Genomic DNA, 21,729 nt, shown 5'->3' on the forward strand with positions numbered 1-21,729 from the left:
CCTGAGGGGTCAGTTGTCCTCAACGACCCCATCACCTAGCACAAAGTCTCTCCAACGTCCCGGTAGACGCCGTTGGCGTACAGGCCGTCGTCGGCTTGCAGACGGCACATTTGGGGAACCACTTGTACCAGCACATGGTCTGCAAACGTCACTGTCCTCTCCAACCGTGGGCGGAGCTAGGGGGCGGTACGGTGAAAGTCTGTCCCGGTGTAACACCACTGTGCGTCCCCGGCCAGGCATGCGCACCCGGTACACCACCTCCGACAGGCGTTCCAAAATCTCGCCGGGCCCTTGCCAGTGGCTGCAAAGCTTGGGGGAGACGCCCTTCTTCCGGACTGGACAATACACCCAGATCCGGTCCCCGGGTATGAGTGCTTGCCCCCGGCCCCTGGTGTCATAGGCTCGTTTCTGCCGCACTCCGGAGCTGGCCTGGGCCTGGCGAGTATAGTCATAGACCACCTGCAGGCGATCCCTCAATCGACGACAGTAGTCCATCGCTGTCCCTCCGCTGATCTCGGGCTCGGGGGGAGCCCCAAACACCAAGTCAATTGGGGTCCGTAGTTCTCGCCCAAACATGAGGGCAGCAGGTGTGCATCGGCTGGACTCCTGGACAGCTGTCCGGTAGGACCACAGGACCAATGGTAGGTGGCGGTCCCAGTCACGCTGGTGTTGGCTGGTGAGGATAGCAAGTTGGGTGGCTAGCGTGCGGTTGAACCGTTCCACCAAGCCATCACTCTGGGGGTGCAGGGGTGTCGTCCTGGTCTTGCTCACCCCGAGCCGACGACAAACCTCGCTGAAGACCTGGGACTCAAAGTTTCGCCCTTGGTCGCTGTGCAGCTCAGCGGGGGCCCCGAAGCGGGCAAACATCTCCTCCACCAGTCTCTCTGCAGTCGTGATGGCGCTCTGATCCGGCACAGCATAAGCCTCGGGCCACTTAGTGAAATAGTCCATGGCCACGAGGACATAACGGTTGCCAGAATCCGTGACCGGAAAGGGCCCAAGAATGTCCACTCCTACTCGCTCCATCGGAGCCCCCACCAGGTACTGCTGCAATGGGGCATGAGAGCGCTGGGTTGGCCCCTTCTGGGCAGTGCAAAGGTCGCAGCAATGCACATACAGCTCAACGTCCCGTCGACAGCTAGGCCAGTAGAACCGTTCTCTGAGGCGGTAGAGAGTCTTGGTATTCCCATAGTGCCCCGCCCCCACCGAGCCGTGGGCAAGCTTCAGGACTTGGGGGCGGAGTGTGCGAGGCACCAGCAATTGTACAAGGTCGCGTCCTCTTTCGGGAGCCCTCCACCTCCGGTACACCACCCCGTCATGGAACTCGAAGTTACCCCACTGCGAGTGGTAGGCCTTTACCTCGGGCCCCAGTGCTGATACCACAGCCCACTCGGGGCGCTGCCCTGCTTCCAGCCAACTTCTAACTAACGCCAGAGTCCCGTCCTCTTTCTGCTGCTGCTCCAACTGCAGGCTTGTCAGTGGGAACAGGTCTGCTTCGTTGTCAACCGCCTGCACCATCGTCACTGCTGGCATTGATTGGTCCTGTTCCTCCTGTCGCTGACAGTAACGGCACTCGACAGCCTCGCAGGGGCGTCTGGAGAGTGCATCGGCATTGCCATGATGTCGCCCTGCCCGATGCTGAATTTCAAAATCATGCTCTTGTAGGGCCTCCAGCCATCGAGCAACCTGCCCTTCCGGATTTTTGAAATTCAGGAGCCAAGTGAGCGAGGCATGATCAGTGCGGATCAGGAAGTGGCTGCCGTGCAGGTATGGCCGGAAGTGCTGTAGCGCCCGGACCACCGCTAGCAGCTCACGTCGTGTCACACAGTAGTTCCTCTCCGCCCGGCTCAAGGATCGACTGAAGTATGCCACTGCACGTTCCCCCTCGTCCCCGTGTTGGGAAAGGACAGCCCCGATCCCCACATTGCTGGCGTCAGTGTCCACAATAAAGGGCCGGCGGGCATCAGGGTAGGCAAGGATCGGGGCTTTGGTTAGCGATACCTTGAGTTGGTTGAAAGCTACAGTGCAGGTGTCATCCCAGAGGAATGGCTGGCCCAGGTTAGTCAGACGATGGAGGGGACTGGCAATCGAAGCAAAATCTCGGATGAAGCGCCGATAGTATGACCCCAGGCCCAGGAAACTTCTCAACTCACTGACGTTAGCTGGGGTTGGCCAGTCCTTTACTGCAGTCACCTTTGCTGGGTCTGTAGCTACACCACGAGCACTGACAATGTGGCCCAGGAAAGCTGTTTCCCTTGTTAGCAGTCGGCACTTCGCAGGGTTGAGTCGCAACTGGGCATGGCGGATGGCATTGAAGACTTCTTGGAGGTTGATAAGGGCTCTGTCAAAGTCATTGGCATGTACCAGCAGGTCGTCGAGGTACACAACGCAATGATTCCGGGGAATGCCCGCCAGCACCCTTTCCATCAGCCGCTCAAATGTAGCCGGCGCGTTGCAGAGTCCAAATGGCATGACGCGGAATTGCCACAGCCCTTGCCCGATGGTGAAGGCGGTCTTAGGTCTTGCGTCGGGGGACAGCTCTACCTGCCAGTAACCGCTGCGCAGGTCAAGGGAGCTGAACCAGCTGGACCCCGCGATGTAATCGAGAGCATCGTCAATACGAGGTAGGGGGTACGAGTCTTTTTTGGTGACATTGTTGAGACGTCGATAGTCCACACAGAACCGCCAGTTGTTGTCCTTCTTCCTTACCAGTACGGCCGGGGCTGCCCATGGACTGTCAGAGGGCTCAATTACTCCTGCAGCAGCCATCTCGCAAATTTTCTCCTCTGCAGCTTGCTGCTTACTGAGGGCCAGTCGATTGGGCCGCAGACGGATGGGCTGTGCAGAGCCGGTATCGATGGAATGCTGGACCAGCCCTGTCTGCGTGCAGTCTTTGTCTTTTGCCGCAAATATGTCCATATAATTTTCCAGAAGGCACTTCAACTGATGCTGCTGTTCAGGGTCCAGGCCAGCACTGCTGCGCTCCCACAAATCACGGACGGCTTCCACAGTCTCACTGGAGGAAGAGACAGCTGGTGCAATGGAGGCAGCCAAGGTGGCCTGTGGATGTGCAGGGCCACTGGCGATGGACGGCATAGGTGGTGGTGCGGCCCTACCGGACTGGAGTGCCACAACCTCTGTGCCAAGGGTGATGGTTTCTCCTAACACGTTGACACAGGCACCCCAGCGGGTCAACAGGTCCAAGCCGATGATACATGGGTCCCGAATATCAGCAAGCCAGAACTTGTGCACCAGCTCCTGGGCCCCAGCCTGGACTTTCAGTCTCTTGGTCCCTCTCATGCCAGCTCGTTCCCCCGTTACCGTGAGCATCTGAGTGGTGGTTGTTGACCAAGTCTTTGGGAGGTCTCCGCTAGTACCAGGGAGGATGCCAGGTCGTACCAAGGAGATGGTGGACCCAGTGTCGACCAGCGCCCGACACGGTTGGCCATCCAGTTTGCAGTTCAGGTACAGCCCTTCAGTGTGTCCGAGGCGGCCGACTAAAGTGCATCGGCCATGGAGGGGGGCTGGAGGCCGGAATGGTGCACCCCTCGCTACACCATTCCTCTGTCGTTTCCCGCTGGTGAAGTGACTCTGGGTTTCGGAGTTGGGGCTGGGCAATTTCTGGCTATGTGACCCGGTTCGTCACAACGATAGCAGCGGTCAGTAGGCTGGGGGGGACGCCGCCTGGGTGCTGGAGGCCAGGGCTGCATTCGTTGTGGTGGAGGCCTCACCTGACGGACCTCTTCTGCTTCTTCTTCCTCGTCATAATCGGTAAGCCTGACGCATGGCTGTTGGTGGAGAGTTCTTTTCTGGCTGGGCCATGCGGTGAGTACTCCCTCTGCTCGTTCAGCCTCGTGGAGTGCATCACCGAGGGTCTGGGGTCTGATGAGAGCGACATGCTGACGCAACTGCTCAGGTGCAAGTCCTCTCAGGAAGGCGTGGAGGGCTAGTTCTTCTTGTGCCGCTGCTTGGAAGTGCGGGTAACCCAGTCGAGCGTGTAGCTGCACATCTGCTGCGAAGGTACCCAAACTTTCTTCTCCTTGGCGGCGGCGGCTGGCTAGTTCCTCCCGGCTCTGGTCAACAAGGAGCCGCTGTCCAAATCTCCTCTTTAACGCCATTTTTAGGGCCTGTAGGTCCCCTTGTTCCGCTGGAGCTAGGTCACGAAGCACCTGCACTGCCTTGCCTTCTAATGCTAGGGCTAGATGGGTGGCAGCCTCTTCGCTGTCCCAGCCGCTGTGTTGGGCTGCTAGATGGACTTGTGACAAATATGGCTCCAGCTGTGTCGTCCCATCGTATTTGGGTAGTTTGACTGATGTCCTTGGCTTGATTGAGGAGCCTTGTAGGTCAGGGGTGAAGACCCGTGGCTGGTCGGGGGTGTTGGTAGGTAGCAGGCCCTCGCTGGTAGTAGCCGTCCTGGGCAGTCGAGGGTCTTCCGTAGCCATGGGTGGTGGGTGAGGCCTTGAGACGTTCCCCTGCTGGCGTAGCCGTCTGGTGCTGCAGCCATCAGGGAGGGCTAGGCGTTGTCCATCCTCATTAGACTCCATCTTTTGCCGCATCAGGCTTCGCAAGTGGCCCTGGGTCTGCCCTAGGGCCCTCTCCAGCTCTTCAATCTCCATCTCCATCTGCATTCTAGTAGCTATATCCCACTTCTGACACCAATGTGGCGAGCTTGGCCAGATGAACGAGACAGGAGACTGGTATTAATTTTGCTGCCCTTCCTGTGTTTCATACACCGCACGACCCCAGGAAATAGACACTTTATTAAGGCGTCGAACTAAGAACTTCACCCACAGCCATACCAAGTTGGGTCATGGTGCCCACACTCCTACACATTAAACTGTAACAAAACATCAAACATTTAATTAAAACATTAAACAGTAACATTTGAGCACAACATAACAGACCCTAGAAAACACACATAATCTTAAACACCAGAACATCAACATAACAGAAATGCATCTAAGGATTGTCCCATCATGCAATGCGCCCACCAGCGCCGCCCAACTCGATCCGCCGCTCCGATCGCTACAATACAAACTCACGGAGACGAGGATGCGGGACCGGCAAGGTACTTTTACTGGCGGTCAATTCCAATCACAGAACAGTCAGACCTGAACCAACGATCACAGACTCGTAGTGACAGTCAAACACAATCGAGCACCGAGTGCTCGATCCAATATACCACATAAGTATCAAATGTGTCATAGTCATATCCTCTCTACCTCGTAAATATGCAACTTATTTATGACTTATATAGTCTATGGTTGTATGTGTACATACATGTTTAGTGATAATACAAATAAAATATAGATTTCTCAAAAATATTTTGTTAACGACATTTAGAGCATTTGATATAAAGGATTTTTACATGAAGGTATGATAAGAAGTGTCTAGTTTTCCTCTTTTTTTAAACCCTTGCCCCACCAATCTTCAAAGCTATATATTAAGATACTCACTTCAGAAAATAAGTATTTTTATTTGTCCTACACATCCTTTTAGCTATTTTGGAATATAACTAGCAAGTTTGAATTTAAACTGCTAATTCCTTGTGTCTAGATGTGCTCAGGGTGCAGTCAACTCATTCACTTTATCTCATTACTGTTTTTTTAACTGCTAGCAAGTCAGTAAAACAGACCTAGCAATTAGACAAAAATCTCTAAGACAATTTCACCCATATAACGCAATGCAATTACGTTTTCTTAAGGACTACCGAGCAGTTATCTGTACTTTTAGAAACAACACTAAGAACCATTTTATTGTTTCTTATTTGTCTCCTATGTGAGTGTATGTCTTTATTTCAATGTTTCTTTAAACTTCTGTCTGATTTTGCATCCTTGCATGTTGTGCAATATTTATGTTTTACCATTTCCATTTCAATAAAGTAAATCTGTGCTTGTTGGTTTTTGCTGTGGGTGTCTCGTGGCAATGGGAGAGGACCATGTCACACAGTATTATATATTGATATTGCATAATTTTGTAAGAGTGGGATTGGCAGTGTTCCATTAGGTTAGACAATATAGTCAATATACCACTTGAAAGGTTATTCTCAAGATTGGATACGGTGTGTTATGCATTTAGGTGGAAATAGCTATACCTATATTGTAAAAAAAACACAATATATAAGGCCAATGACTTTTATAAAGCGGTTGCCTTGTTAGGACTAAGTTCAAAAAGGTTTGATGTCAATCACATTGACATCATCAATATGCATAACAACAACAAATGCAGTATGTTTGGTAACTTTAGATATATTTCTGGACCATTTGCTGAGGATCAACATGGTTAAATTCTTGATAAAGAGGTGATATTTGTCCTGAACCCAGGTAAAAGTGTCCATCTGCCTTGATTACAGCACTAAGTGAATCCACGCTGACTTTGAACAGAGACGATGCCAGAATCTTTCATGAAAGTATCAGACACGGTAGAGTATCTTACAGTACTAGTTAAAAAACTTTACTTAATTAGTACTGCTTAGGCTAAATCCTACATTCCCTGATAGGTTTACTTTTTTTCGTAACGCTACTGCTTAAATTACTCTCAAATTATATTTTATGATGGAGAAGTATTGTCAGACTTGGAATACATTCAAGCATGTCTAAGCATAGCTAATGTTGACCAGTGATTTCAGTGCATGTGCTGAAGTACAAATCACTATAAAAATCTAGTGGTAGCACAGTTACTGTAGTTTTTAAGATGACTGAACATGTGTTGAACGCATTTCTGAAAAAAACATAATTTTTTACCCCAGCTGGAGGCCCAAACTGGAATATAGAAGGTGAGAGAGCATCACAATTCCATTTAGTAACCTAGACTGTATGCCTCCATGCTGCATATCATCGTTCTGAATGATTCACTTGTCTGGTGATTTTTGGGAACAAATACAGACCTATTCTGGAATGACCCCCATCTTAATAGTATACAATACAATACATGTCATGTAACAGATCTGTAGTAGCTAGCATGTCAGATCAAATCTGGGATGAATCCTATCTCAATGGTATTAGATTTAAATATTAAGTTATATACTAACGTGACCTCCCTTATGAATAGTTTTGGAATGATTGCACACGACACTGCTTCCACAAGCCCATTTCCAGTATTCATGTTCATGCACATTCGCAAAAAAATGTTTATGGTGTGATCATGCATACTGTATTTAAATTGCTTTTGCAGAGCATATATCTTAAGACATTTCATCCAAATTGTGTATAGAATTCTTACGTTTAATGTTGCCATAGAATACTCCAATACTAATTAAAGGCATTTAGCTAATGGGCAACATTTAGCTTCAGCGTATAAAGTAATCTGCCCATTTCCTTTTATCATTATTGGTGCATCTCCTTGGTGGAATTAGATCACTGATAAAACAAAGAGACACTTGGCAGACCTATGCACATTCTGGCTTTAGTGACAATCTATTGCATTGAACATCAAAGTGATGACTCACGTTATATGGTTGTTGACTAGATAGACTGCAGGAAGTTTGAAAATACTGAGTAGATATTATATAATTATTTATCAAGAGTAAATTACTAAATTACTGGTATACTATATCCTCATTATTATTAGAATAAAACACACAACGGGACAACTCCAATCCACAGTGTTCTGTCTGAAAGTATTAAGTAAATGTACATAATTTTGAAGCGCTTCTTTCAACAACAATGTTTCATATACACCAGCTATGAAAAAAGAAGAGCCCTGACAGTGAGACGGGCACACTGCATGTTATCAAAAGCATGCACAACTTAAAACGCTCTTGAAATGTATTCATCCTTCATTCAATGTTTGCAGTGGCCATTTGATCTCAGTCAGCATTGATAGTGTGAGCCAGGTTTATACTTTTTGCTTTCATCTATCCATCCAGAAAAGAGCTAGCAGCATTTGTGCAAACGTGGAGGGATCTGTGTTACACTTTGTAATGGATAGTAAGCAAGATGAATCTCTGTCCAAGTAACGATTATCATGTTTTTATCAGATATTTATCGGGGGAAACAGCAAGTGTGTTACCTTTAAAACTCTTCTCTACCTCTCCATGTCTAGCCTACCACCTTAGAAGAGAGGAGACAGATTGGTTTGATAAGCCGAGAGAAGGGGATCCGCAGAGTGGAAATACATCAGACAGGAGACAGGTGAGATCCAAGCCGACAACTTTCATCTTCCCACATTTATTTTACTCAAACAGTAAAAATGTTTTTTGGATGTAATTACATTTCCTCATTTTGTAAATTCTTTGACATTTCAGAGGAAACTGGTGCCTTATGCCTTCCCTCACACTTGCATCAAGCTAAAAAGAGACCCGAAAGACACCAGTGTGTCAGGTAGAACACAGAGACATTTCATTCTATGACTGAACAGAATCAAGTAGTATCACCTTTTAGCTAATAAGGATTTGCTTGTTTATTTTCCCCTCAGGAAACGGTCTTGGGATCCGTGTGGTAGGTGGGAAGGAGGTTCCGGGTTGCCGAGGACAGATTGGATCCTACATTGCCAAGGTTATCCCTGGTGGTGTGGCAGAACAAACAACAAAAGTTGTGGAGGGTAAGAGGAAAATCAGCAACGGAGAAAATATAAGTTAGTGTTTATCTGCCCCAAATGGCTTATTTGGCTTATTTCACCCAAGACAACACACCCAAACTAAGTGAAAGCCTGTTAACTCACCTAAATGGCATTATTGGTCGTAATAAAGAAATCGGAATATTTGCATGTGTGGCATTGTTCAAACGTATGTTGATTGAAATATGTGTATGTTTCAATGAACTTGGCTTCAGGTGCACAGTGAGATGAGCATTTCATGAAGAAGTATACAGAGATGAAATCAAGCTTTTATTGTAACAGCAGCTGGTGAACTGCTACGGAAGCAGAAGTCTAATATGCAAACCAGATTTCGTCTTTTAAGTGAAGCTTCTTAATGCTACTAATTGAGATGCATTTCCTGTTATTATATGTTTGAGAAAAAAAATGAATAATAATGTTTGTCTAGCTGGATTTTCATGTTGACGTGCTGTGTGTGTAATCCTGTAATGATTCAAAACCACAACCAAATAGGAAATATTAGATCCCCACTGGGTAGACTACACATTAGAGCATTTCTTCTGCTGTGGGAGTGTCTAAAGGTAATCATATTACATATTGTGTGGTAATTGATATTACAATTTGGCTCTAAATGTTTCTGCCTGCCTTTATCTCACCACAGGGATGCAGGTGTTGGAGTGGAACGGAATCCCTCTGACTGGAAAGACTTATGAAGAAGTGCAATGCATCATGGGCCAGCCATGTGCTGAGGCGGAGCTCTGTGTGAGACTGTGAGTTACATCTGTCATCATTCACCCCTCAGTTCCACTGAGACTACATCATGTTTAGCTGCAACATACTGTACATAACTGCACACATGTACACTCTCCTCCCTCCTTTTCCTTCTTCACTCCATCGGAAAAATATCACTGTCTGAATTATTGTTGCTGAAAAACACTGGATGATACTCCATTATACATGTCCTGTATGCATCCCAACAGCGACCTTAATATGCTGTCTGACCTTGAGCACCCACAAGCCCTGGAGCACCATGTCCAGCTTAAGGCTGGTATGTGCACAGATTTGTTGATAAGTCTGCATGCATGCATGCATGAATCATTGTACCGATTTCACATAATTACAAGGTAAAATACTATTCACATTTGTCTCAGCAGGTGGGCAGCGTTCCCCTGGGGTGGATCCGATGCAGTTGGCGGCAGAACTGCAGAAGGTTTCCCAGCAGCTCGCTCCTGGAATGTGTGGGGCGGGGCTTGGGACTGGGGATTTAGGTGTCCTCTCTGCACTTGAGCGATCTGCCCTCCTGCACTCAGGTCCTGGATCGGCTGCCTCCAGTGGTGTGCCAAGCCCGGGCCAGCCCGCATCTCCTGCCATAAATAAGAAACAACGGCACAAGGTAGCAACGGGCATCTTACTGCTTCAGCTCAGATCGGATCTTCAGTTGTAAAGAGTATACAGTGTGATGACAAGAAGGGATAAAGAAAGGGGAGAATTAGTTCAAAGTTCAAAGGTCGATACAATGTGTAAAAGGTAAATCCATTTTGAATGAATAGTAGTCTGGATCTAATTTGAGCACAGGACAGTGCAACCCTGCATACACTCTTTCGGTATTATATCATGCATACTGACACTCCACGCATGGGAAGGTAAAACAGTGTGGCTTTAGTCATTAAAATAGTGACAGGCTCATTAAAGAAGATATAATAAGCTATGGTGCAGTTCATGACCCTGGGTATGTGTGTTCTTCACACATGCATTTGGATTTAAATGCTTTAAGTGCCTCATTGGAATCAAAGTTAGATTATTTTACCACTGTCCCACTAATAGAAAAAAGAGGATGTATTATATAATACCAAATGCTGATTTCTCCTGTGTACAAAAGATCATTTTCATTTTTTGTACTTTTGAAATAAATAAAACTCAACCCAAAATCAACCTGTTTTTACCTCAAATAATTGTTCTGGAATTTCACTGAAGGACTTATAAATCAATTACCCAGCTCCAATAGTGAAACGTCCCCTAAGCTAGATATAGCGTAGATCCATTGAAATAGCATTACTTGGCTTATTTTCTGCATGGAAAACCTATTCCATCTGTAAGCTGACAGGAGCGAAGTCAGAGCACCATTTACAAAATCATAATCCGATAAGTCTGTTAGGAGATTTTCTTTTAAAGTCAGGTAATGCAACGGTCATCATTTCATGCTCTTCTATTCATTTTTTCTTGAAGCCAATTGAAGCAATGAGGACACCTCATCTCATCACTGGAGAAATTCAGGTATTGAAACACTGCCATAAAGTCCCAGATAAATGTGTCCGGCTGTAGTCTGCTCGTTCTCACGCAGCCTCCACCACTTGTTTTTCTTTAGCTGCAGATCAACTACGACAGGAACCTAGGAAACCTGATCGTCCACGTTCTGCAGGCTAGAAATCTGGCCCAGAGGGACAACGACGGTTACTCTGACCCTTTTGTCAAAGTCTACCTCTTACCGGGGAGAGGGTGAGCTCTGAGTGTGCTCACAAATGTCTGGTCTGTGTCTGCCTTTGTGCATCTGTGTCTGTCCTGTTTTCTCTCCCCCTATTTCTTTCTGACTTTATATTTACTGTCCCGTACGGAACTGACTAACTACCCCGAGTTCGTATGAGAGAATGAGACTGGACATGATGATATGAGGCAGTCATTTGTAGGTTAATTGATTATTTCATTGGATTCAACGTCTATAAATTGATAGATGGGTGTTTTAAACTTTGTACAAAGCTGTTGAATTACTTGGACGCAGACAACATACATGTGTGTAAATATACTATATGTTGAATTCACAAGGACTCTCGCACCTAATTTGGACTGAATTTAACAGTTGCAGCTTGACTGAATTGATCATTTCAAGATTATCCCATAGTATCTTGCCTGATCCCGAGTCTGTGAATAGCAAGGGAAAGGACGGATGCAGCCTTTGTCTGCTCTGTAACAGCGTCTAATCTTAGATAATGACCCCATTGGACATGTTTATGAGATTACTAGCCTTCTCTGTTACACCCGGCACTGGTTGGAACTGAAAGCTCTGCAGAAGAGAACTTTGGTCCCCCTGGTGTTTCATTTGAAGAGTATTTAGAAATATATTTGTCAGACATGAATAGTCCACAGCCCTCAGATCAGTGAATTAGGCATTCACCCATGAACCAGTTGTAATCATTGTGAGGTTTTTTCGGTCTTGCGTCACACACATTGCTTGGGCACAAAAAGAGAGACACACCCTGCACCCAGAATGTTGATTGCCTCAGCTCTCTATCCTTTACTGGCTTTTCTTTGAGCTCTCTGAGCTTCTCTGACTGTTTTTTGTGTTTTTGCTTTTCTTGTTTGTGATATCCGCCCTCCTCTTCCTCTTCTGGACTCCCTCAGCCAAGTCATGGTTGTCCAGAATGCAAGGTAGTGTGGTGCTGATCTTTGCTTTCCGTTGGTGTTATGTTTTTCTTTCTGTAACTTATGTCTCCCAAGTGTTTTTCCATCCTTTTGTTGTGGCCTTTGTTGTTCGTCCAGTTGTCCGCTCTATTTCATGGTGTTTAAGAACACTCCTGTCATTGCCTCTTTTCTCTCCACGCCTCTCACCTTTAGATTTTCACAGTCTCTATTGCTGAAGTATTTTTTTTATCATTTTGTGAAAGCATCCAAGACAATTTCAAGAAAAACTACATTTGCATCTATTGAGCATCTACTGAGTCCACATTTATTGAGTACATCATAGTTTGGTGAATGTTTTCCATGGGGTCAGGCAGGAAAGATACATTTTGATTTATTACTCACAACCAATCATTCTGAATATCATGACTTATCAGTGCTGATAACAAAAGAAGGACCAAATATGCCCAGAAGACCATGAACCCAGAATGGAACCAGACTGTCATCTACAAGAACATTCATTTGGAGCAGGTAAAATTCAGCATGACAATAACAGAACACAACACACTTTGTTTGCCTTTTGCATGTGTCAGTTTAGGTTAAGTGGATGTCTAACACACTTAAGATTTCTGTCCTCATGTCATGTCCGTGGGGCTGTTTTAACCTTTTATCAGCACTACCAACACTAAAGTTAACAACCGTCATTACTGCTCTCACACAGTCTCATTACAGGCAGCCTAATTGTGTGTCATTTTAACAAAAAGAGTGATGGAAACTTTGTAATCATGTTTGTGTTATTTGTGAGTGTCTGTGTTTGCTGATAGTGGGGTTAGTGACAGAGACACCACCCAAAGTATAATTACCACGGAGAGGGATGAGGGCACCAGCTTTAGGGGTGGGGGAGCAGATTGGCTCCTCCAGCTCCTGTTAATCAGCCAGAAACTGCCGGCCATTAAATCCTGCTGCTTTGTTTGCTTGAACACACCCTCCCAGAGATGTATTTCCATCTCCTCCCACACGTTCCTGTATACAAATATACATTCACAAGTTTATGCACTCATGCGATGTAGTGGAACAAACACAATCTAATGTAAATAGATTTACTCGGTTCCTTTCTTATGACATTAGATGACACTTATATTGTGGTCTTGCATTCATGTCTGTTTTTTGCTTCCTCCACATATACAAATAAACTAGGTCTAAAAATGTGCTCAAACGTGCTCATTTATCTCCATCACACATACATGCACACAATCCTTCATCAAAATATGTGCCCTTCTCTCTCATTCTTCCTTTTAATATTCAGTTAAAGAAAAAGACGCTGGAGGTGACAGTGTGGGACTACGACAGATCCTCCTCAAATGACTTCCTCGGAGAAGTGAGTGCTTTTGCAATCTTATTAAAAGTGTGGTAAAAATGTCAAATGCATTTCGTGTTTACTTCTCAAAAGAGGCATCCGCTGCTTTTCCTCATCTCTATAGTAAGATGAGCTATTCTTTTGTGCTAATTTCTTAGCCAATGCGTTATTATTATTTTGCAGATTATAAATATTATAAAAAATCCTATGTTCCTCAGTATAGAGTCTTGAATATTTCTCTCTCTTTCTCTTGTCACTGTCTGTGTGTTTGTTAATGTTGTCTTAGGTGTTGATTAACTTGTCAAACACTGCTCAGCTAGACAACACTCCTCGCTGGCTGCCTCTGAAGGAGCAGAGTGAGAGCATTGAGCATAGCAAAGCCCACCATGCTTCTCAAGGGCCCCCAGGGTCTGGGTCCGATCAGGGTTATGGTCAAGGACACAGCCTGGGCCATATGTCAGTCCCTGGGATGGGGACTGGGCATGCCGTTGGACAGGGTCAAGGACCAGATGGGAGTCACGATTTACCTAAGAACTCTGTGATCAAGAGCAGAAGCCATGGCATCTTCCCTGATCCGTCCAAAGGTAAAGTAAACAGCAGTGAGAACCGGATTACACTTGGACACATTCAGATACTCAAGTCCCATCATTTAAATGAATTGTATTAATCCTTAGTCATAAACTGTTTAGAACACATGGAACAGTAAGGGAGCAGTACAAATAAATGCTGCTGACACGGTGGATGCATCTGCATTTATTTACCATCTATTTCTTCTCCCCCCAGACATGCAGATGATGCCTTTGGAAAAGTCCCACAGCAGCCCTGGCAGCTCCAAGTCTTCCTCTGATGGTCAACTGCGCTCCCATGGCCCCTCCCGAAGCCAAAGCAAGAGCAGCGTCACTCAGGCCCACCTTGAGGACGCTGGGATAGCCATTGCTGCCGCCGAGGCTGCCGTGCAACAGTCCCGCCTGCAACCAAGTAAATCCCAACCTTACCCATAATACACTTCCTGGGACATGCTTCCTTTTTCCTGTGCATGCGAGCTTTGTTGAGATACCTAGTTTAACAAAAACCTGAAGCCTTCACCTCCTTAACATTTCAACTTAGGCTTCTGCCCATCTCATCTCTTTCTCTAAGTCATTTGAATTGATCAATAATCTTAGTTTAATATTGTCCTTAAAGTAATTCATTTTATTAATCTAATCACTAAACAACGCCAAGGAAAAAAAGACAGATAACGTAGATATAACAAAACTGTGAAAAGGTTATTTAATTATTTATTTAAATCTTAAATTATATTTTTATAAGTCTGGCACAGTAAGTGCACTGCAATTTCCCACATGTGATATTTTGCATTTCCCATTCATTTATCATTTCTTGATGCCTATTTTTAGAATCTTAAGTAGGTTGTGAAGGTGCATTATAATTCAGATATTTACACATCAGAAGAATTAAAGAAAAAAACATTTGTATAATGGTTTAGGTCCACAATAAGAGTACTTCCAAGTGAATTGTGCATGTGCCAATCCCTAGCATATGGTTTCTATAGAACCCAAGTGTGAAGATCTCCAACCCCAGAATAGAAACCAAGTGGGATGGTAGTGCCTGACGTCTTGCACCATATTAACACAATTTAAACAAAATCCACTGTTGTGTTCATGCTAAATCTTTAGTGTGATGTCCTGACAATAAATGACTATGTTGTCATCCTTTTCTGAGACAAGGTAGCCCAGTGTCAAACATATTAAAGCATGCAGTTGCAGCTTCCCTGGCCACTGAGGACTTTGTGATGCTGCAGTCTCTCCATGTGTGCATGCATGTGCCATATGAATGAACCCTTAGATAAGTGACAAACACACATGCAGACACACAGGCTCCCCTCCCCGCCCGATCCCCTCCAAAACCTCCCGCCTTAAAAGACACAAATCTGAGACTGAAGCAGTCAAACCAGGAAACACAGGCACACCAAGAGGTTCAAAAGTCAACAGGATGCTCACTCACCGGCCAATGAGAGTAAAGCGGTCAGCTAACCATGAGAGGAACAGAAGTGTCGAGGGAAGGTGAGGCAACATAGGATGTACTGCTAAATATTATTGATCCTAATTTATTAACCTTCATGCAATATTACTAAAAAGAAATAAAAATGAATAAAAACAAAATTGCCATATAAGCAAATGTTTAATTAATTTAAGTAACAAAGAATGATAATCTCATTGTTTTTATGTTAGTTAATCTGAGTGTCTGAGTGCATGTTCATGTACTGTTTTGTTTTGTTTATTCTTTTATTCAAGGCATTATGTTTTTGTTATGGCCTATATAGCTTATGTTTCAGACATAATAGAACTAGTATTTGCCATTGTTTTGTAGCAAATGTATGACGTTGATATTATGAAAGTATGTGTCCACCTTCAGCCGAGACAGAAACACTTCACATATTCCCTGAACTGATCTGCCTTATGTAAGAGCATAACTAAACAGCAGCCATGACCCGATATATAATAATCTAATAATGAAATCTATGAGATAACATGAATATTTGTTCACCCTAAACTCGTTTTTCATGTGTGAATTAAACTCAGCGAGCTTCATGTATGTCTTGTTGTGATCTTCATGAGCTAACCGAGGTCATTTCTACCACACTTCTAAATCCAAGGACACGCTGTCATCTACGCTGATTCGTCCCCGCCCTGATACGCGGTTATGTGATGCTTAGTCACATTATGTGTGGCAGACAGTGTCACTGTCGGTGGGTGATAGCTGGGGGTGTGAAGTGTTTCTGTTGGACATGTATGCGTGTGTGGTAAAAACTGAGTCCGTAAAGACGCTCATGGTTTGCTGCTGTGTTCAAATGATCACAAATGAATGTTCAGATGGATAAGAAACTAGATCGAGGCAGAGAGAGAGTTATTATTTCCTTACCGTCACGCTCACTCCTGCCACCCTCAGGACCAGGACATCGACTTGGTGATGTGTCAGGGTCTGTGGTGCTGTCTGCCCCGAGTCTTGTTGGAGACGCCTATGGAGGTCTGGACGGGGAAGAGGGGACAGTCATTGGAGTGGACAGTGCCATTTTTCAAGTGCCACGCTTGTAAGACCATTTGTAGGGTCTTCCTATTACATCATCGTGATGGCAATGCATCAAATGCTTATTAAATAGGTCTGATGATGCTCATATCTTTTCTTTTTCCACAGCGGTAAGACTATTCCAAACGGCACGGACAAAAACCAAATAGTGACCCCAGAAAACGAAGGCAAGTTCAAGAATTGTCCTTTTAGTTGTTACTTGATTTTAGGTCTCCCCCTGCTGGGCACTATGTATAACAACATTGTTTAATACTTTATTTACTGAGACATGCTTTTAACCACCTTCACTGTATTTTCATAATGACTTATTTTAATTATGGATTTAAAGGCTCAGTGAAGTGCTTATGGTCTAGAAACAATATTTACCTTCATGCAGGGCTTGTGATTGTGGAGGTAATGTGGATGTCACAGTATCCTACCCATTGTCATAACTATGTCTACATTTCATGTAGCTCAGGTGTCATGGTGTCTCCCGTCCATCTCCAATTACAGTTAGGAACAAAAGAGATTGCAGCATAGGTTGTAGAGCTTGGCTGCTGTTACATAAAATGTGGACGTCTTTTGCATGGTGACTGGTGACTCATTTTACAACATTTAACTCAGCCTGTCTTCATAAATGTCAATGGAGACATATAACAGTAAATACAACTCATGTGTAACTGTGTAGACATTCCCTAATTATCATCCTGCTGCGAGTCCAGATTTAGTTATGTGTAATTATTAAATACTTGAAATAATTGTGTGGGAAACTGCCTTCAATTACTTAGCAGAGTTTAGCCAAGGCGATCCAAAGAAAATACATATTGAAATAACAATCTTTTTCTAACAATATATCCCCAACATCTCTCTTTCATGTTCACTTTAAGGTGGTAAAACACAAGTAATGGGGGAGATCAAGGTGGCTCTCAAAAAGGAAGTAAAAACAGAAGGGGACCAACTGGTCTTGGAGATCCTTCAATGCAGAAACATCACCTACAAGTTCAAAAGTCCCGACCACCTACCAGGTCTGCAAGTAGAGTGTAGCCCACTCGTGCACATGCATGAGTGCAAGTATTTCGGTGTGCTTTTTTAGAAACCAAAAGTAGTCTGCAGGTTCACTGATCCATACTGATGATTCCTCTTTTATGCCATCAGATCTGTACGTGAAGTTGTATGTGGTCAATGTAGCCACTCAGAAGAGGATCATTAAGAAGAAGACCAGAGTCTGTCGACACGACAGAGAGCCGTCTTTCAATGAGACCTTCAGATTCCCCCTCAATTCAACTGGACACTCCATACAGGTAAAGCAGGCCACCAAATGAGAAAGATGCAAAATGTGGAACTAGATCTGTCCAACATGAGTCACATTGCTTCAATTGGTTCATGTTTCATTTGAATTTTTTACACATGGGGTTGGCCTATTAATCACACAGACTTGATAATGGATTTGCAGTAATTTGTGGGGTATTTAGCTAGGTAGTCCAGTTTTGTTTGCATCCAGCATCTCATTGTAAGTGAATAAACCGGGAGCTTAAACATCATTAAGGTGAGTTTTATAAACTGCTCTGCTGTCTCATGGGAGATTGAACGTCCTGAAGGGTGCAGGACACAAGCGTCTAAACGTAGCCGGTCAATTTAATAAAAGCCTAATTCAATACAGACTGTTGCATTTGACTAAATACTGGCAAATCTGATGCTCAGTGACTGTCACGCGGCATGGCGCTGGTGCAGGCCGACGGGGTTTAAAGGACTCAGGCGCAGGGTTCTTACGAATAGTGTTCTTTATTTCCACGAAAACAGAAGCGTGCTCCAACGTGATGTGACAGGAAACAATGACGCGACAGGGGACAACAGGCACACAGGGCTTAAATACACAAGGGAGGTGCAGGTGATTGGACACAGGTGGAATCAATCATGCAATCACAGGACAAGGCGGGAAGTGAAGTTAACCCAGGACCACAAGAGACATGAAACTTCCAACTAAAACAGGAAGCGAGGCCAAACCGTGACAGTGACTTGTTTTTAACCAAAGTTGAAGGGAGAATTAAGTGTAATGTGCTAGATATATATAAATTAAAATCTATGACCTTTTTTTAGATTAATGCTATATTAATATTATTAAAAAGGCTTTGCTTTGTTTCTTATTATTTATCTGAAATATACATATCCATCAACAGATCAGACTTTACCGGTGCACTTTTCAAAATGGAATGGATGGGTGGTTGTACAAATCGCACACATATAGGATAAAATAACAACAGTGTAAGCCATGTTGAATCTTCTTCCCTCTCAATTGTGTGTCCAGCTTTTCTTGGTATCCAACGGAGGAAAGTTCATGAAGAAGACCCTGATTGGGGAAGCCTACATCTGGCTGGACAAGGTGGACATGAGGAAGAGAGTGGTCAGCTGGCACAAGTTGTTTGTCAGCTCCACTCAAACCAACGCCTGAGCGCCACACCAAAAAGACGAGATGAAGGTGAAGCCAGAATGTACTTGTTCAGAGATTCCACTTGACAAAAACATGAGTATGGGACAAAGAATGGGGCATGAAGGTAAAATGAAAAGATCCATCCAATTAACTTCTTTTGTTTATAGTTGAAAAGGACGGAATTATGTGCTATCACAATAATACCACTTCATTATCAGTCCAACACTGCCAGCACACATGTCCTCCTTTTCTTCGTGTCAAGTGTCAGCTGGCTCGAGTGATGCAAACAGGAGAATGCCACAGCAGCCACTGAAATACACTGAGCAGACACTTTGAAATTGAACCATTGTTTTAATTACATAATCCACTTTAACTTTGTTGTTTTGGTGCTGCGCAACTGAGCTAACATATCTAACCGAGGGAAAGACGGTTTTACTTTGATCATCGACTGAAATGTGTTTTCTTCATATGAGAGTAATTATTGTAATTTAAAAATGACGTTTGTAATTTGTGTGGACTTCGGTATTCTTGAAGTGTTAAATGATGAAGGAATGCATAGTGTTTGTGTACTATCGTCTTTCAGTATCATGAAAAAGAGACAAAAAAAAAAGGTACAAATAGACGGCCAGATTACTTTTGCTATGGGGTAAAGAAAAGAATGTACAGCACCACAGACTGTATATATCACACATGCAGATTCCAGGCCTATCAGAGAACCCTATTGTACAGCGTGATGTTTATATAATATACATAGATATCAGATGCACAATATATCGAAATACACTATACACTATAAGAGATGTTCTGTTGTAACTAGATAATATATAATAACATATTGACACCTGCCCTTTAATTGAGGCTGTGGTGGCGCACCGACAATCCAGTAGGCTACGTTAGTCTATGGTGGAGGCAGTCTTTATAGACTCTATGTGAACGTGGGCCTATGTGAGCTCGAAGATGTAGCTCCTTCCGTCCACTCATCACACTGATGAACCATTCGATATTCAACAGAGGTGTGATGGATAGCACATCTGAAAATACAGTGACAAATTCACATTTTACTCACAGGTTTAAACCACAATAAAATGAATAAGTTGCTGTGTTGAATGTTACATGCCAATTACAGGGAATGATAGGATTTTACGTTCGGGCTGTTGTAGTGTCTCAGAGTGTGCTGAAATATCTCTTTCTGTGTTGCCTCCAATGTTGTTACAGAACCACATGTGGGTCATTACCTCCTTGGTTTTACCTAAAAATATTCAAAATCAAGATAAAATGTTCCAACAAGTCCAATATCAAGGGTTCTCGGTGTGTCTGGCTGTGCTGTAGAAGTCCTTCGGCGGTTTTTATGCAGCAACACAGTGAACCAGCCATTCTCACTGCCTGTGACCAAAATACTCCCCCAGGCTCACTGGAGGAGAAGGAGAAAATGTATTCATCTTAAAACATGTTGCTGTCATATCTACAGAATGAAAAAATACTCGTGACCCTCATTACTGTTGGTGTATTTAGACATATCACAGGGCTGATGCAATTTTTTTAAAGAATTAATATAAAAGAGCAAACAACAGAAACACCTAGAACCAGACGGCACTGCGTTGTTGTTTAAAAGGAGAGCAAAAAGAGGGAAAATAATAAGAAAGGGAGCTTTGTTGATCTTTTATTTTGCTGTGCCAAGATTGTTTTCAAACTTCATTGGTTCTTAATTCTATGCAACTTAGATGTGTTTAAATGCATTTGCTTTTTTGGAATTAAATGTTATATCTGTAAAAAAAAAAAAGTATGTCTTATAGAAAATAACTTTAATTTGTACATCCCTGAAAGAAAATATTAAATGAATTGATTTTTTACTGATTTTAATATGAATTGTTAACACATGTTAGCATTTACTTGGAGCTTGTGCACTTTATATTATTTTACCTTTTTGTCTCATTTTAACTGTCATGACATGGAAGATTATGTGGTTTGTGTTTCTGCACTGAAATTAGCTGGATCGGGTGTATTTGGTGTCAGAAATAGTATGGTGCAATTTTGTATTTATGTGGCAAAAGAAAACGAAGGAGACACGTTCGGGTCCCTAAAGTAACCGCACAATCTGGGGAAAGATAAAACTTACTACATCATGCTCATAGTGTACCTACCAGTCTGTGTACAAAGTACGGTTAATAAGACATGTTCCCTAAATTCTCCGTCATGACTGTTTAACCCCTCGTGTTTCATTAGACTTCCCTCATGCTAATTACTGTTTGTTCAGATCAGATGTTGCCTGTATTTGTGAATCCATCTATTTGTTGTTGTTGTTTTGAGGGGTGTGAATGTGACTCAAGTCCTTTGACATGTGTACATAAAGTGTTTATTTTCTACAAAGATTGAATGTTTATATTGTCCAAAGTTTGAGCATGTGAGTGTTGAAAAAAAATCACAGAAGACGTATAACTGTACAGCAATGTGTGTAGTTGTATAAGGGGAGTTGACTGTGTTATCAAAAAATGTGGTGTCAACCAATGACTATATGTGCAACCATGTCCCGCTGAAACAACTCAAAGGGGAAAAAAATCTATTCAACTTCAATAGTTGTCTGAGACTTTGTGTTTTGGGTGTTGCATGTTTTGTTGATGGTTTGTCCAGATATTTTGCATACAGATTATGTTTAAAAAGAGACACGATATGTATAGATTTTTCTGTATGCTGACTGTAAAGAAATATGCTTGTAAAATGGTTTTGTTTTTCACTCGGTGTAAAACAAAGACTCTAATGTTATGGTTTTGTGGTTGTACACAGGATGTGTTGAGATAATATGCAAATTGTGCTGTAAAATCAGCTGTTTCCCCTGAGTCTAAAGAATAAATATCAAGAAGAGCTATATTACACATGCAGGGTTGAGCTTGTTTTTTTTTATTATTCATAAAACAGAAAGATCGAAGGGACTTTTTATGGTATACAAAAACGACAA

General features: G+C 43.6%; 1 protein-coding gene across 7 annotated transcripts in view; it reads left to right on the plus strand.

The window, feature by feature from the left end:
* Positions 1–21,646, plus strand: part of pclob (piccolo presynaptic cytomatrix protein b) — a 57,298-nt gene extending 35,652 nt beyond the window's left edge. For 2 of the 7 annotated variants that reach the window (XM_037451574.2, XM_037451575.2), the window contains exons 19-38: positions 6,353–6,421; positions 6,749–6,775; positions 8,044–8,132; positions 8,246–8,321; positions 8,416–8,541; positions 9,197–9,305; positions 9,516–9,583; positions 9,687–9,928; positions 10,762–10,809; positions 10,901–11,031; positions 11,932–11,958; positions 12,366–12,459; positions 13,235–13,306; positions 13,572–13,869; positions 14,069–14,263; positions 16,232–16,373; positions 16,478–16,536; positions 17,236–17,373; positions 17,504–17,649; positions 18,654–21,646. In XM_037451574.2, the coding sequence (XP_037307471.2) occupies positions 6,353–6,421; positions 6,749–6,775; positions 8,044–8,132; positions 8,246–8,321; positions 8,416–8,541; positions 9,197–9,305; positions 9,516–9,583; positions 9,687–9,928; positions 10,762–10,809; positions 10,901–11,031; positions 11,932–11,958; positions 12,366–12,459; positions 13,235–13,306; positions 13,572–13,869; positions 14,069–14,263; positions 16,232–16,373; positions 16,478–16,536; positions 17,236–17,373; positions 17,504–17,649; positions 18,654–18,797 (2,300 nt within the window). In that variant the 3' untranslated portion in view covers positions 18,798–21,646. The remainder of the gene's footprint in view (positions 1–6,352; positions 6,422–6,748; positions 6,776–8,043; positions 8,133–8,245; positions 8,322–8,415; positions 8,542–9,196; positions 9,306–9,515; positions 9,584–9,686; positions 9,929–10,761; positions 10,810–10,900; positions 11,032–11,931; positions 11,959–12,365; positions 12,460–13,234; positions 13,307–13,571; positions 13,870–14,068; positions 14,264–16,231; positions 16,374–16,477; positions 16,537–17,235; positions 17,374–17,503; positions 17,650–18,653) is intronic. The other 5 variants (XM_037451576.2, XM_037451577.2, XM_037451579.2 and 2 more) reach the window with 5 other exon arrangements.
* Positions 21,647–21,729: the final 83 nt, after the last annotated feature.

This window comes from Pungitius pungitius, chromosome 6, assembly GCF_949316345.1.
Source record: "Pungitius pungitius chromosome 6, fPunPun2.1, whole genome shotgun sequence".
In the NCBI taxonomy this organism is placed as follows: Eukaryota; Metazoa; Chordata; class Actinopteri; order Perciformes; family Gasterosteidae; genus Pungitius; species Pungitius pungitius.